This window comes from Lichenostomus cassidix, chromosome 2 (genome assembly GCF_008360975.1).
Source record: "Lichenostomus cassidix isolate B80296 chromosome 2, HeHo_3.0, whole genome shotgun sequence".
NCBI lineage: Eukaryota > Metazoa > Chordata > Aves > Passeriformes > Meliphagidae > Lichenostomus > Lichenostomus cassidix.
The window spans coordinates 2,347,647-2,364,111 of record NC_139482.1 but is presented as its reverse complement, the minus strand read 5'-3'; the positions used below and the strand labels follow the sequence as shown (position 1 = coordinate 2,364,111).

General features: G+C 48.1%; 3 protein-coding genes across 10 annotated transcripts in view; 2 read left to right on the top strand and 1 right to left on the bottom strand.

The window, feature by feature from the left end:
- Positions 1-547: 547 nt before the first annotated feature.
- ACKR2 (atypical chemokine receptor 2) lies at positions 548-5,916 on the top strand. Of its 2 annotated transcripts, XM_085050101.1 has the most exons (4): positions 1,338-1,360; positions 1,952-2,009; positions 3,298-3,480; positions 3,785-5,183. In XM_085050101.1, the coding sequence occupies exon 4, from the start codon at positions 3,814-3,816 to the stop codon at positions 4,891-4,893; it is 1,080 nt and encodes a 359-aa protein (XP_084906227.1). In that variant the 5' UTR covers positions 1,338-1,360; positions 1,952-2,009; positions 3,298-3,480; positions 3,785-3,813; the 3' UTR covers positions 4,894-5,183. The 2 variants fall into 2 exon arrangements, with proteins under 2 accessions (XP_084906226.1, XP_084906227.1); XM_085050100.1 differs by lacking the exon at positions 3,298-3,480 and having other exon boundaries at positions 548-1,360; positions 3,785-5,916.
- Positions 5,917-6,058: 142 nt separating this feature from the next.
- Positions 6,059-8,846, top strand: CYP8B1 (cytochrome P450 family 8 subfamily B member 1). The gene has a single exon (XM_085050092.1). The coding sequence runs from the start codon at positions 7,168-7,170 to the stop codon at positions 8,698-8,700; it is 1,533 nt and encodes a 510-aa protein (XP_084906218.1). The 5' UTR covers positions 6,059-7,167; the 3' UTR covers positions 8,701-8,846.
- A 1,596-nt stretch (positions 8,847-10,442) lies between these two features.
- Positions 10,443-16,465, bottom strand: part of OBSCN (obscurin, cytoskeletal calmodulin and titin-interacting RhoGEF) — a 168,083-nt gene continuing 162,060 nt past the window's right edge. For all 7 annotated transcript variants that reach the window (XM_085050083.1, XM_085050085.1, XM_085050086.1 and 4 more), the window contains 6 exons: positions 15,102-15,222; positions 14,003-14,242; positions 13,162-13,385; positions 12,633-12,708; positions 11,981-12,130; positions 10,443-11,849 (listed from right to left, as the gene is read on the bottom strand). In XM_085050083.1, coding sequence (XP_084906209.1) covers positions 11,672-11,849; positions 11,981-12,130; positions 12,633-12,708; positions 13,162-13,385; positions 14,003-14,242; positions 15,102-15,222 — 989 coding nt within the window. In that variant the 3' untranslated portion in view covers positions 10,443-11,671. The remainder of the gene's footprint in view (positions 11,850-11,980; positions 12,131-12,632; positions 12,709-13,161; positions 13,386-14,002; positions 14,243-15,101; positions 15,223-16,465) is intronic.

The window sequence follows — 16,465 nt, the reverse complement described above, 5'->3', positions numbered from 1 at the left end:
TTAAAAACAAAAACTTATTTCATTTTAATTGCTGGCCTAATGAAACCTCTGTCACCTGCAGGTTTCCTGTGTATGTGTCCTATGTCTCAGCTCTGCAAGTGGCTTCTTGCTCTCTTCTAATGTGTGCGTTGCACATATATATTTATTTCAGGGTATATTTTAAGTGCAGCAGCAGCAGCTGACGGTGGCAAACATAGAAATGGGTAAAAATAGCATAAATTTCTCTCTGTGAATCCACCTACCATGAATTGGATGTGGATCTGTGGCCATCACTGCTGCTCTGCTCTTCTGTTTTTACCAGGGTGGTTTGGGGTGTATAAAACACACCAGGATGGGCACAGGGAAAGCCTGGGCACAGCCAGGGTGTTCCCATGGCCCTGTTTGCTGGTGAGATGAGGGAACAAGCAGGAGTGTGACCACTCACCAATGTGATGCTCTAAAACTCCTCCAATAAACCACTTCATCAGAAACACCTTTGGCAGAGGCCGTTTCTGCTCTGGGAGGGGATGAGGATCCTGCAGCATCCAGGTGCCACGTGGGTTGTTCAGATTTCCTGGAAAATACATGGATTTTTACAGCAGGGTCTGAACTCTGGAAGCCCTCAGTGCAGAGTCCAGGCAGGTCCAATCCTTAATATCCTTGTGTCAGGCAATGCCAGATGTTTCCATTAATTAAAGCTTTTAGAAAGCAAACAAGAGGGACCTTGTTGCCAGATCTGGGATTGGGATACAGCAAACCCATAAACAACAGGGAAGAAGAAACAAGGGATAGGTTGCTCAGGGAGTAGATGGGGTGGAGAAAAGAGAAGGATTAAGGTGGACAGGAGAAAGCTTTCATGGAAAAATGGGGAGAAGAAGGGTAAAAGAAACTGGCTATCTTTAAGTGAGTGGCTGCGCTGTGTGCTTGTCTGACACATCCCAGAAAAACGTAAACCAAACTATGTGGTGGTGTTTCCACACAGCCTGGGGTGCATGCTGGGGTGGTGCTGATCCCATTGACTCTGGCTGTCCCTTGCTTGGTGCCTGATTTCTGCTCTCCAGAGCACCTTGTGCTCCTTTAGGAGCAGTGCTGGGTCCCTGTGGCACCCATGGCAGAGGGCACTGGAGTCCTCATGTGGCCAATTCCAGCTCTGGGTGCTAGCAGCAGTTGTAGATGTTGTAGTGATCCCACATGTGCTCCCACAGAGGGTGGAGATCATTCCAATCTGCCAGCAGTGATGAACACCAGGAAAAGCTAAACCAAAACCGGGGAGGTTACACTGATTATCACATTTCCTGACTCTGCCCTTACATGAGTAGAAGAAGTTCCTAAAAGCCTGATTCGAGCCTCTGGCAGGATGGAAACAGGAGAAGAAGCTCCTGTAAGTGCCTTTTCTGCTTCTTGCTTGTAGACACAGCTGCACAAGAAACCTGGCAAGGTTCTCTTGTTTTTGAAAGGTAGCCAGTTTGGGATTGGGAGTAATTTCTGAGCTCAGCCCTCTCTTGCACTCTGAGGTACAGAGTGGGGATGTGGATGCCAGTGCTGGGCTGATATGGAGGGAGAAAGATGTGGCAGAGGGAGAAAAGACATCTCAGTGAACTGGAAGAGACCCAGAAATGCAACTTTTGGGAACGGCTGGCCCTGATGCAGGTGCAGGGGGTGTGAGGGGAAGGTGTTTAGGAGTCTCACTGGGTGTTGCTGTGATCAGCAGGGTGAGCAGCTTTGATTTCCTCTCAAAACAGTCTACAGTCCTCTACAGTCACAGCTGAGGGTGAATTCCTCCAAAATATGGTACAGAAAAGAAATTAAAGAACGCTCATTCCTGGAGAAAGCTTTTTGTGGCACTTTGCCATGGCAGATCCCTGCTCTCCCACTGCTCTGTTTGAAGTGCCCTGCAGCACTTGCCAAAGAACTGTGTGAGAGCATGAAAACATTTCAGTCCAACTCAAATCCATTTTTCTTTTCCTTTCAGCTGCCTGGAACTGCCTGGAATGGGTATTTAAGCAATTTTAGTCATGGGATCACAGCAGGTACGTCCAGAGCTTCACCTTAAAGCTGCACACCCACTCTGAACCTGTGGGGTGGAGGGGCTCCCCTTTCCTGGCTGTTTGTGGGGAGGGAGACATCCCTAAAAGTTGCAGAGCCACCATGGGATATGTTCTCCTTGGGATGTGCAGCACAACCAGGGACAAACAGCGTCATGTTCTCATTTCTGAGTGGCTGCAGATCTCTGCAGGGAGAAACAGATCCTGAAGGAGAGTTTGGAGCTACACAGCCAGGCTTGTTTGGCATTGCTGGGAAATGAGCCCCAGGGAGAAGATGGGCAGCTTTGGCCATGGCTGGGAAAATGTGTCGTTTAAGGGTGGAGGGGTGTTCACATGGTATTTTGGAAAACTGTTTTTTGTTTTGCCGTCAGAGCTGAAGATTCACCTTGATTTTTGAAGTCCTCATTAACCTTCATGGTTATTTATGCCATGGTTAGTTATCCCAACGGACCCCAGGCAAATCCCATCTCCCAGTATGTGAAATGGACTCCTCAGGCACAGCTATTTTTCCTGCAAATCAGATTACAAAACTAGGAGGCTCCCAATCACTCACCATTTCCTGAAATCTGGGCTGCAGCTGTCTAAACACTGACGTCCACAGTTCCAGGGAGTGACCAGTGCGGAGGTTGTCTCATTCCTTGTCTCGTGCCGAATTGTTTCCAGCTATGTTCTTCCAGCTAAATCTCTCCCTCTAACCATAATTCAGGAGTGGATTCTGGTGCCTACATGTCCTCATCTTGGATGAGCAGCCTGCTCTGGTGGAAGGTGTTCCTGCCCATGACAAGAGGGTTGGAACAAGATGATCTTTAAGGTCCTTTCCAGCTCAAACCATTCTGGCATTCTGTGAATTCTATATTTTCCACTTACTAATGCCTTTTACAATAATCTGTGTCTTGGTGTCCTAGAGTTGGCACAGAGAGGGGTCAGTGTCCTACCAGGAGCAGGGAGATGTTCAGCATTTCCCCTCTGGGAACAGCCCCACTGACATAAAAGTGCTGGTGACAGGTTCTGCTTCACCAAGAACTGAGATGCAGCTTTCTCAGTAGTGATCCAGGTGAATGTAAGCAGCTCACAGAGCTGTGGTGGTGGATTTCCCGTAATTTGGAGCAGAAACTTCCCTGAAACCTTGTGGTGGTGTCAGAAGGAAATAGTGACTTATGTCAGAGGAAACCATACTCATTCATTTTCAAGTTTTGTGTGTCAGTGCAAGGAAAGCAGAATTAATTAGGGGGTTTGGTTTGTTTTTTTTTTTTTTTAATGTATGTGTATACAGCTGTCCCCATGCTTAGGCAAAGGCCACGGACTGCAGGACACAAAATACTCACCAGAAAGTGGCAGAAATTTAAACCTGTGAAATTCCAGTAGCTGAAGGGAGCCTACAAGAAAGATGAAGAGGGGCTTTTTACAAGAGCATGGGGTGACAGGACAAGGGGGAATGGCTTCAAACTGAAAGAGGGTAGGTTTGGATTAAATATTAAGAGGAATTTCTTTGCTCTGAGGCCCTGGCACAGGTTGCCCAGAGAAGCTGTGGCTGCCCCTGGATCCCTGGCAGTGTCCAAGGCCAGGTTGGACAGGACTTGGAGCAACCTGGGATAGTGGAAGGTGTCTCTGCCCATGGCAGGGGCCAGAGATGGTCTTTAAGGTTCCTTCCAACCCAAATCATTCCATGAGTCCATAAATGAAAGAAAAGCCCTCCCTGATATGATGCTTGCTCCCTGTGTGGATTGCAACAACACTTTGATCCTTTCCCTTGCTCCTAGGCAGCCCTGTGTCAAACACAACCTCAAGGATGACAACCACCACAGACACGTGGCGGGATGTAGCCACTGCGAGTGAGTATGAGTACCTGGATGAGGAGGAGTATGGGCTCTATGGACTCTGCACCAAAGAGGAGGTGCTCTCCTTCAGCAGGGTGTTCTTGCCATCATTTTACACCGTGATTTTCCTGGTTGGCATGGCCGGGAATGCCCTCCTGTTTTCTGTCCTGCTTATGTACATCAAGAAGAAAAAGAAGATGACTGAGCTCTATCTGCTGAACCTGGTGGTTTCTGACTTCCTCCTGCTGCTGACCCTTCCTTTCTGGGCTCTGTACATTTCTCAGTGGGTCACCTGGGACATTTTGTGCCCGGTCTTAAATGCCATGTACACTCTGAACTTCTACAGTGGCATCTTCTTTGTGAGTTGCATGAGCCTGGACATGTATCTGCAGATTGTTCATGCTTGCTCTCCTCACAGCTCCACAGTATGGAGGAATTCCATCCTGGTCTTGTTGGTGATGTGGATCCTTTCCATAGCTCTCTCTGTTCCTGATGGCCTCTTCACCAGCACAAGGCAAATCCATAACAAAACCATCGTGTGCACCCAGGATTATGGCCAGGAACACTTATTTTGGAAAGTTGTCTTTCGGGTGATTCAGAACATCCTGGGATTCCTTTTCCCCTTCCTCTTCATGACATTCTGCTACTCCCGCATTGCCTGCGTCCTCAGCACCTCACAGATACCTGGCTCCAGGAGAGCTCTCTGCTTAGTCCTCACTCTGGTGGGAGTCTTCTTCGTCCTGTGGTGTCCTTACAACGTTGTCCTCATCCTCCACTCCCTGCAAGATGTCGGTGTCATCAGGAGCTGTGAAAGCAGTAGGAAACTGGACTATGCCCTGCAGGTCACAGAGAGCTTGTCCTTTGTCCACTGCTGTCTCAACCCCTTGCTCTATGCTTTTGTGAAGAAACGGTTCAGGACATATTTGTGGAAAATCCCGCAGGCTATTTTCGGGAGAGGTGCTTTCTTTCCCATCCAGGACTCCCTGACTAGCCCATCTTGCAGCAGATATGCCGCTGACATAGAAATGTTGAGCATCACAAATGCATCTTAAATATTTACATTACTTATATCATGTGTCTGCCCTCTATGCTGTATTTTACTGGTTCTGCCCATGATGGAGCTCGTGTGAGCCCACAGCACTGTGTAACCAGAGTTCATCCTAGCAACAGCCTCGAGATGAGGACTTTCCGTATTGGGATTGGAAAAGTACATGTGGGATTTGTTTCTGTTGCAGGTGGAATTATTCTGAAAGGATTGTCCTGGATTTATGCTTGAGGAAGAAACCCAGTTCCCATCTGGACTATGTGAGGCATTGGTAAATAAAAAAGCAGATTATCTTGATGTTGTGCCTTAAAAAATGCAAACTGAAATTTGAGGAGAAGTTCTCCTCCTCCCTGGCATGGGCTGGGGAGTGGATTTACATGCTCGTCCAACGGGCCAGAAACACAGCCAGGGGGTGGCTTTGCTTATCTTGGCTCTTACCCTCTGCCAGATAATTTAACTGGAATAATCTCGTTTTCCACCAGAAGAGACAACAGGAAGGATTGGTTGCCTTTAAGCTGAGTTGTTCTCTGTCATGATGAGCTGTGCCACACTCAGGTCTGCTGAGCAGGGAACTGTGACTTCCCAAGGGACAGAGCCTTGGTTAGAGATGAGTTCGATCATCAACTGATTTGAGACCAGTTTGATCAGAACAAAGTTCAATTCAGTAACAACCAGTGGGAAAGGGAAAAAAAGTGGGCCCAGCAGAACAGTGGGGGAGGTATTTACCTTCCAAAGATCCGGTTTGACAGGATGAAAAAGATCCTTGAATGCCATCTGTAACATAAACATTGGCTTTGTGATACCACAGTGAGAGCATGGCCTGAACAGAAGAGCACAGAGAGCTGTTGGCCAATCCTTATTACCCAGTGCAGCTTTGTAGTTCAAAGTTCTGAGTTTGCTGACTTTTATTTAAAGGCATTATTCACCCCAAATGCTCCTGAACCTTATGTGGTCCCTTTCCATCCTGAAAACCTATTAAGCCTGGGAGTTGCCTAGAATTGTACAAATAAAATTACTAACTTAAGAGAAAGCATTCATCACCTAATTTTATTGCTACATAAGGTTACAGGACTGAGAAGGGCTTTGAGTTGATCACTGCTGTTATTTTTCTCCCCAACATTGTGGGAAGTGTTTTTCCAAAGGGTAAGGTTGGGAGCTTTCCTCAAAAAAAAAACAAAGCCAAAATAAATATTTAGCTGATGCTATGATGTGGCCTTCACTCCATGGGTCAGGTCACCAGAGGGAATGTGGAAAGGGACAGCAGCTGGGAAGCAAAAAAGATGATGAAGATTGTGATCCCAGACAGAGGAAGGCTCTTGGGACTGTGGAAAACTTATGATGGGATGCTCAGGGGAAGGGCAAAGGTGGAGGAAATAGAGAGGGGTTAATGTCACTCTCCATCCTGTGTGCCTGGACAGGTCTAGGCAGCAGCAACTGGGACAGGCTCTGGTGACAATCTGGGTAGATCAGGGTGGCAGCACCTGGAGGAGCAGTGCCAGGTGGTACAGGGGGTTTCTGGCATTGTCCCCAAACCCCATCTGGAGATAGGGGAGCAGGGAAGCACGAGAAGCAGAAGGGAGAGTGGATAAAGCAGAATTGCTGTGGTCCCTGTGGGCACTGCTCTCCAGCTGGGGGGTGGGTGGGAAATTTGCTGCCTCTGGACCCATCTGATGCCAAGCAAAGGCAGTGACTCAAGGTTTCCTCACTCATGAGGCAGCTCAGCTGCTTTGCTTTGCCCTCAGACAGAGCACTTGCACTTGAACTGTTCATTGGCAAAGCACTCCTGGGACACTTTGTTGTGGAGAATGTCAAAATGTCAGAACCCTTTCATTCTCTTGGCTTTTGAGACCAAATTGCCTCAGCTGTGACCTTCTTCCCTCAGCCCTGTGCTCATTTTCAGTAGCATTTCCCACATTCACTCTTAGTTTCATTTTTTCAGCTTGCATCCATAGCCTGGTCTTAAATTCTCTGAACGTTTTCCTCACAAAAACTGGGCTCCGTGCAGCCAAGAGAAGGGAATTTGCCTCCTGCCAAAACCCATCCCCCTAACACAACATGGGTGCTCCAATGACTACAACATACCTTCCACCTTAAAAATCTCTGTTCATCCAAGGACAAATTCACACCGAGCGCTCCGCAGGGGCAAGGCAAACACTCGCTGCCAATGAGCACAGAGGTTGTCAGCTCTGCATCTGCCTATCAGCTGCTGGGTGGGAATAAAGTGCACACTCCTGCCCCAAACTGTCTCTAGTCACAGCTCCTGGACAGGCACAGAGCTCTCATGATGCTCTGGGTGATTCTCCTCTGTACCTTGGTGTCATTGCTGCTTGGTGGCCTCTATGTGCTGGGTGTGTTTCGGACACGGAGACCCAATGAGCCACCCCTGGATAAAGGTACCATTCCCTGGCTGGGCTACCTGCTGGAATTCAGGAAGGACAGCTCGGAGTTTCTCAAAAAGATGCAGAGGAAACACGGGGATGTTTTCACAGCACTGATTGGTGGCTATTACTTCACCTTTGTGATGGATCCCTTCTGCTTTGGCACCATCGTGAAGGAATCACGCTCTAAACTGGACTTTAGGACCTCTGCAACTCAGCTGGTCGTGCAGGTTTTTGGCTACAAGCCCACTGAAGCCACTCATAGAGTAGTTCATGAAGCGAGCACGAAGCACCTGATGGGAGATGGACTCAGTGTCCTCACACAAGCCACCATGGAGAACTTTCAGAAGCTGATGCTTTTCAAGCTGAGCTCAGGAGAGGAGAAGCGAGTGTGGAAGGAGGAAAACCTCTTCCACTACTGCTACAACATCGTTTTCAGAGCTGGGTACCTGGCTCTGTATGGCACTGAGCCATCCCAAGGGGCAGGGAACAAGGAGATAGCTGCAGAGCAGGATCGCCTCCACTCCAACCAGCTCTTCCAGGAGTTTCGGAAGTACGACTGCCTCTTCCCTCGTCTGGCCTTTGCTATGTTGCCTCCCAAGGACAAAAGAGAAGCTGAACGGCTGAAGAGACACTTCTGGAATGTGCTCTCTGTGAAGAAGGCCTGGCAAAAGGACAACATCAGTGCGTGGATAAGTGATCAAGACCAACTTCTGGCAGAAAACGGTGTCCCTGAGTACATGCGGGATCGTTTCATGTTCATGCTGCTCTGGGCATCCCAAGGCAATACAGGCCCAACTGCCTTCTGGCTCCTCTTGTATCTGCTGAAGCATCCAGAGGCTCTGTGGGCTGTGAGAGATGAGGTGGATAAAGTCTCGAGGGAGAGCGGGCAGGAAGGGAAGGCAGGGAGCCCCCCAGTTACCATCACTAGGGACATGCTGAACCAGACTCCTCTGCTGGACAGCGCTCTGGAGGAGACCCTGAGGCTGGTGGCAGCCCCAATGCTGGTCAGAGCTGTCCTCGAGGACACCTGCCTGAGGACAAGCAGTGGGACAGAGTTCACCCTCCGCAGGGGGGACAGGGTGGCTCTGTTCCCACACATCTCCGTGCAGATGAACCCAGAAATCCATGAGGAGCCTCACAAATTTAAGTACGACCGTTTCGTAAACCCAGATGGCACCAAGAAAGAATTCTACAGGAACGGGAAGAAGCTGAAATTTGTCAACATGCCTTGGGGGGCAGGAGTTTCCACCTGTCCTGGGAGGTTCTTTGCTACAGCTGAAATGAAAATGTTTGTGTTCTTGATGCTGAGGCACTATGAGCTGGAGCTGGTCAATGAGGAGGAGGAGATCCCAGCCATAGACGTCAGCCGCTGGGGATTCGGGACAATGCAGCCTGTCCGTGATGTTCGCTTCAGATACCGACCACGCTTCTAGCTTGAGGAGTCCTGCTGGTGCTGTTTGTTCTGGGGTTACCTGTGAGACAAATTGTCTGATCCCGCGGCTATCACATCCATGCAGTGCCAACACTGATATGATCTTGTTTGCTTAATGCTTATCATGGCTTTAGTTTTTACCTCCTTTTTATGTGCTGCTGCCCTGTTGTTGTGTTGGGGTATGGGATAAAAGCTCAGCTGCACAGAGAGACAGACTGTGCCCTGCCAGGCTACTCCCAGCCCCATCCCAGTGCCCATCAGCCCACTGAAAGCCCATCTGCACAAGCCCAGAGGAGCACAAGGGTATGTTAGCAGGTGAGAACCCAAACTAAGGATCCAGTATTTGTCCAGATCCCTCCCAGGGCTGTCCCAGCAGAGCCATCAGTCCCATGGTCCTGGCGTGGAGATGTGCCATCAGGAACAGCCCTCTGGATCACCACCTGGGATTAGGGGGATTGTGTCAAGGCAGGGGAGACCTTGGTGTGTAGGGGAAGAGCATTTTAGAATTGCACAGGACTTAGAGTTTGATGTTTTGGGGAGGAACCAAAGGGGGATAAAGGATGGATTTAGATGATTTGGAGAGGAAAATTGAGATGTAAGGGGATGAAAAGGGCTGGTTGGGTGCAGACAGGTGACAGGTCCATATGCTTGTCTGGTCACACGCTGCACCTGATCATTTATTTTCCACATGAAGTATCACTGGCAGGATGGCATCAGCTTGTGCTGAACCCCTGGAAGGTCAGAGAGCAGAAAATAGCCTCTCCAGAAATGTTAGAATTTCCTTGCAGTTTTCAAATTGTCTTGTCTGTGGTCCACTTCTTGTATCTGATGAGGTCCCCAAAAGGAGCAGCCTCAGTCCCTTATGGGCTACAGCCACTGCAAACTTACAGCCCTCAAACATATGTTTTATCTGCTGGATCAATGCAGGATAAAACTGCTCTACAAGCTCTGCTTTGCATTATTACCCTTCAATAATTAGGGCTCTGACCACTTCCTTACAGAAGTCAAATCCCAGCCTTTTTTGCATGGAGAAGAGCAGATTGATTTTAATGCCGACACTAACCTTGGACTTTGGAGATTATTTGTGATCAAGGAATGAAACTCAAACATTTACACATATCCAAATATCAGATCCAGATTCTGCTTTGTTCTGCAAAGGGCAGGGTGATGTAACTGCGTGTTGAGGGCAAACTATCTGAGCCTGACAGACTGGTTGTTAGTCCTGACCTCAGGATGGTGGTGGAAATTCAGGCAGAAACTATCAAGCAGTTGTGGCAGAACCAAGGAAAACAAAAACTACCTGTAAGGCTTGACAGTGACAATATTTTCATAAGCAATTCCAGCACCTTTTCACTCCTTCCATGCTCCATCTACAGCTCTCACCTATTTTTTTGTCACCCATGGGTTCATTCCTCTGAAGCCCTTCTCACATTCTGCTCCATGCAAGCTCCAAACCATGCCCAGGAATGCCTTGGGGTAGCTGGGCAGCTCAGAGCCATCCTCACATCCTGGCCAAGTGATGTCCTCACTCCAAGGCTCTAGGAAAAGGATTTTTTTTTTTGTGTGGATGTCTTGCATGGAAGTTGCTCCCTTCACTTCTTATACACAGTGTATATTGGTTATCACTTGTAAGGATCCCAGGTCAGAATTGAGGGGTGAGGGATGTGTGCTGCTCAAATATGTACTGGGATTTGGGAAGGGATGTATTAAATATAATGACAATGATTCAGCAGAAAAATCTGGTTTTCCTTGCTCATCAGAATGGTTTATTTAACCAAACAGTATTGAGTCTATAAAAGACCTCAGACATGCTCAAATGCATGCAGTTGTGAGAAGCAAAACAAAAAAAGTCATATACGGAAGAGGGTGAAAGCTTCAAATGAGTTAATATACAAGTTTTATGTTTAGATGGGTTTTTCCCTGGCACTGAGCTTTCCATCCCAAAGTGCACCAGCAAGAGCAAAGAATCAGCCTGTGCCAACAAAAACCTATCTGGATTTGTAAAAGAAGTTAAATTGGATGGAATCCAGAGTCTTGGAAGGTTTCCTGGGGGGGCAGCTCTCATTGCAGTGTCTGTCTCGTGCAGCTCCTTCTTCCCCCAGAGAACTGAGCATGAGTCTGGCCCTAAGCCCTTGGGGTTCTCTCCTGTAGCACACAGTGAACACAATTTTACTTCAGCAATGTCAAGTTTTACAGTCTGTTGAGTCAATGCCTGCTCTCCACAGGCACAGGGAGAGCTCCTCCGCTCTCTGTCACAATCCCTGCTCTGCATGCTCAGCGAGAGAAGGAGTCACAATACTCCATCCTTCAGGTTTGGAACAATATGAGTAAAACTTGTTGGGAAAGAGCATCCCTGGGTAAACAGCCTCACTTTTAGTATTGAACTGTAATGCATTGGGAACTGTTTCCCTGTTCTCCTTCCTCTAAACACAGCCAGACACAGCTCTGAGAAAGCCTCCAAAAACTGAGGGAACCAACAGATACATCAATCACTGCAGAGAAACTCAAAGGAACACTGAGGTTATGAGCACAAAGCAATGACACAGCCAACACCATCCTTTGCAGAGGAAAGCAGGGTTTGAAGGTCAAACAGGAACGTGACATTTCAGGATTTTGTTTAAGAATAAAAACACAAAGCCTTTGCCAGGGGCACTGCTGCCACATCTCTGGGTAGATGTGTCCCAGCTCAGCTTCAATGTGGCAAAGTCCCTTCTTGGTACAACATCTGCATGTTACAAGGTCACTGCTGGGTTTGCTGCCTCCATTGTCCAGTGGCCCGGCTTCCCCCATGAGTCACACATACACAGAAACAGCCCATGGCAGGCAGGACACAGAGATAAAACAGTGGGGCTGGGCAGAGAGCAGCTCCCCCAGCTCAGCTGCTGCACAGCAACTTGGCACGAGGGTTTGGTACCAAACAGAAAGTGCAGGAGGGCACAGGGAGGCAATTCCTGTCTGTCACCACATCCACGTCACTGTGCAATCATGAGGCCGTACTTGGAGCACAGCAGGCCCCTCTTCTTTTCCCGTTCCATGAGGAAATTCCTCAGCTTGGTGGTAGGGAAGGTGACCAGTGCCTGCTGCCTGTTGTCCAAACCTGTCTCCTGGAGCCACGGGCTCTGAAGGCACTCGGAGGCTGATGGCCTTCCCCTAGGGCAGACAGGGTGAGGGGTCAGTCTGAGATCTGTGTCGGGTGAGAGGATCCTTGCAAACAGAGAGAAGGGGCAGCACCCAGGGTCTGCAGCACCCAGGGTCTGCTGGGAGGACAGGGAGTGTCTTACCAAGGGTTTGCACACAGAGTGCTCTGCAGGAAGGACACAGCTCCCCCGGACAGACCCGCGTAGCACCGCGTCAGCTTCAGTTTGCCCTTCCTGGCTGTTCTCAGGAACTCACAGGGGGCGTCGGAGCTGACGGGGTAGTTGGCACTCAGCCTGCCCCAGAAGAAGAGAATTGATTACATGAAGCTGCCTCCAGCTCTGGGGCTCCCAGCATAAGGAGGATGTAGAGCTGTTGGAACGAGTCCAGAGGAGGCCAGCAAGGTGATCAGAGGGATGGAGCACCTCTGCTATGAGGAAAGGCTGTGAGAGTTGGGATTGTTCATCCTGGAGAAGAGAAGGCTCCAGGGAGACCTTAGGGTCCATTCCAGTACATAAAAGGGGCTCCAAGAGAGCTGGAGAGGGACTTTGGATAAGGGCTTGTAGTTGCAGGTCAAGGGTGAACAATTTTAAATTAAAAGAGGAGAGCTATAGATTAAATATTGGGAAGAAATTCTTCCCTGTGAGAGCAGTGAGGCCCTGGCACAGGTTGCCCATCCATCCTCTCCATCTCACAGCTTTCCATGGCATTGCCAAATAGAGGGGGCACAGCTGATATTAACCTTGAAATTGTGATTTTAAAGCAACTCACAGGGCAGGGAACAATCAACTGACTCACATGATGAAGGCTGTGATTCCAACGGACCAAATATCTGTCTGTGGAAGGGCTCCTTGCTCTGTCAGCAGTTCTGGAGCTGGAAAAGCAAACTGATGTGAGCCATGCTCCTCTCCAACACACTGAGAGCAGCACAAAAGCAGGGGGTACTTTTATGCTTTACTGCCTTCCCAAGAGGGAAGAGGAGGCAGCTCCTGGCACAGGGAGCTGGTTGGGGTGGGACATCCATATAGATGCTGATTGCTGTGAGACCATGAGAACCTCCAGCCAGATGGCAGCAATACTTTGTCCCTGCATAAAAGGACACATGGGTGCCAGCCAGAGTGGCACTGGGGTCAGCTCTGTCCCCTGGGGTCTGCAGTGGGACAGCTGTCACCACTCACTGCTCCCACAAACTCACATTTCACTGGAGAGCAGCACCTGGAAGGCTTTTATTGCTGGCACCAACTGCTGCCTTGACCAATGTTTGTGTCTTTCTGTTTATCACAGATTGCAGATAAGGCTGAGGGTGCTGTGACTGAACTCTACTCACCCATGGTTTCGACATAGTCCGAGCATTTGTCCATGGTAATAAATTTGTCTGGTGTGTAGAACTGTGCATTCCCGAAATCCAGGAGTTTCAGCAGGTTGGGCTCAGTGATGATCATGTTCTCAGACCTGAGATCCAGGTGCAGGATGTTGTGTGCATGGAGGTACTCGGTGGCACTGAGCATCTGCCACAGGTAATCTCGGACCTCCACCTCTGAGTATGATGTCCTGGTGGGAGAAAGGGGATTGAAAACAGAGGTGTCCTCTCTGCATGCCCAAAAATGCCTTCCTACACCCACTGTCACCCTCCCCTGGGTGTCTGATCCCATCAGCCCCTTGGGAGTGAAGAAGAAACAACTCTAGTTTAGTAAATCTGCTGTAGGTGGACAGGTTGGTCCATCCTGTGAGTCAAGTTTACAGGTGCAAGAAATTTGGGATGTTGTAGAACTGAAAGAGAGAAAGCAGATTTGATGCCAACCATTCCCTCTCTTTTAACCACAGGATTTCAGCAGATCCATTTTCTGCCATTGTGAGAAACAATGAATCTTCCTGACCCACAGTAACCTCCATGTTATGGGAGATGTGGTTTCATATCCAGCACTGTAAACTGCTTTCAGCATCTCAACCAAGCAGCTCTGAGTTTTCCCCTACCCCAATCTTGCAGGGAACTCAAGTAAATTTTTTCTTTCACAAGAAGTTGCAGAACAAATGCTTTACAAATCCTATGTGCAATGCCACCACCCTGGAACAGATGGAGAGGGATGATCCAGTTTGTCAGGAGAAAGCAACAAGTGTTTTCCTCCCAACAGCAGCCCTGCCTGGAAAACCCTTCCCTCTTTCCTTACCGCAGTGCCAAGGAGTGGAGCAGCTCTGGTCCCACACACATCTCCTGGATCAGCACCAGGTGCCGTGGGCTGACGTAGGCTCCCTTCAGCTGGGCTATATTTATGTGGTGAAGCTTCCTCAGCACTTGGTACTCCAGGAGCACAGCCTGCTTGTCCTCTTGCCAGTAAGGGATGATTTTAGCAGCCAAAGTCTTGCCGCTCACCTTCTCCCGGCACTGCCGGACGATGCTGAATCGGCCCCTGGAACAAAGGGACACAAAGGCACATTAAACTTCTCTGCTGCTCCTGCAAGAGCCAGACGAGCTTCTGTTCTTTAAAACCACCAGGATCCCATGCTGTGTTTTTCATCTGTCCCTGACAGGGAGTTACTGCATCTATTGTCACAGTTTGCACATCCTCTTGTGTCTTTAAACTGTACAGTCACTTTAAATTACGGGAGTGAGAGCTTAACTTCTCTGGAGAGAGAGGAGAGAGCAAGAGAACTACCCCTGCTGGCAACAGAAGTCAGTGTCTCTCTTCTAGGCAGAGAAAGTTGAGTCCCAACACCCTGACTGAAGTGGTGGCTGCATAAGTTCATGCAGCAAGGACAGGAAACTTGGTTAGCCCTGGGCTCACTTCATGATAAATCAAGTGGCTGCCATGCTGTCCATTACATCTGTTGTGACAGGACAAGGGCTCATGGTTTGAAACTAAAAGAGGATAGATTTAGACTAGATAGGAGGAAGAAGTTTTTTTACAAGAAGTGTAAACAACATGGCCTTGAACATTTCCAGAGATGGGACAGCCACAGCTTCTCTGGGCAACCTGTGCCAAGGTTTGACCACACTCACAGGGAAGAATTTTTTCCTAATATCTAATATAAACCTACTCTCTTTCAGTCTGAAGCCATCCCCTTGTCCTGCTACTACATCCCCTTGTATAAAGTCCCTGTCCATCTTTCTTGTAGGCTCCTTTCAGTTACTGAAAGGCCACAATTATGTCACCGTGAAGCTTCTCTTCTCCAAAATCCCAATTTTATCAGCCTTTCCTCCTAGGAGAGCTACTCCATCACACATGTGGTTTCCCTCTGGGTCACTAGGAGCTTATTTGGATTCTCTACCTTTTGATCTCGGTTTGGAAGGCGTAGGTCTGGTAGGTTGGGAAGGGCTCAGGAGGTGTGATCACCTCACTTTCTTCTTCAGAGGGAGCTGATGGGACCTCCTGCACGGCAGCATGAAGCTCTGCAGAGAAAAAGGAGTTACATAGGAAAACATTTCTGTGACGAACTGGAGCCTCTCTGCATCATCCCCTCCTCTCTGTGAACAACCCAAGGGGACAGCAGGGCTTTCCCCAGGTGACTTTGCTGCTGTCTCCCAGCTGTGCCACCCAGTGCTATTGGAAGGCCACAGATTCTGCTCTGTCCACCCAGAAATTCCCTGGTGTGGCTGTTCCAGACAGAATGAGATTGAATCTATGTTGTGTGCTATGATACCAAACATTTCAGATGCTGTTTCTCATCTTCCCACACAACAAATCCTCATGGCGTGGCAAAAACTGACATGAAATTGGAAACTTCTTGTGGTTGGAAATTTCAGGGCAGCAGCTGGAAATTGTTGCTCTGGTTCTGGCATTTGTTTGTGTCCAAGCACTCCCTGAAATACTAAAGCATCCCTTTAAAGCATCTGCTTGGAAATGCTGGACACACAGATAAAACAAAGCCTGAGAAAAGGGAAAGCAGAGCACTTGGGGTGAGTTAAAAATACCTCTGTGAACTGGTTTTCATATAGCAATTCTCTCCATTGGGAGGAAATTCCAGCTAGACCATCCTTCTGTTTCTTCACAGAAAGGACACTTCCTTTGCCACGAGGATATATTTGCTGTGGGGTTGTGGATGTCTTAATTTTAAAAACATGTGAGGACTACCAAGTAGTCCAACAGGTGAAAAAAATAGTAAATTGGGGTTTCTTTACTTCAGAGACAAAATACAGCAGGAAAATTCACCACTGAAGGACAATAATTCCCACTGGAAAACACCAGAATAGAGAAATTACCAAGTGAGTTAGGATTTAGTCCATAATACAAGCCAGTTCAGAGTTTTCTCCAGTGCCAGATTTGTATCAGTGGATAAATGCCTACAGTAACATATTTATTGTACAAAACCCATTTCCTCATAATCTCAAATCAAAACTTTGTCTTCAATAGCTAATCTTCAAAAATCTCCAGATTTGTGTTTTATTATGAAATTTTATATATGTTTACATATTGTTTGTGTTTACATAATGTTATCATTTTGTTGGGGTTTTTAATATGTTTATACCTATTTCCCTCTGTCCCGAATTAGAAAATAATTAGAAAATAACTTAATTTTAGATACAAAATCCCTGAACAACCCTGAGTGGAACAAATCCTGAGTGGAACTGATTGACTTGCTCTTGACTTCTGGGCCCACATCTAAAAGGATGCAGTGTTTTGATGCAGGAAAAC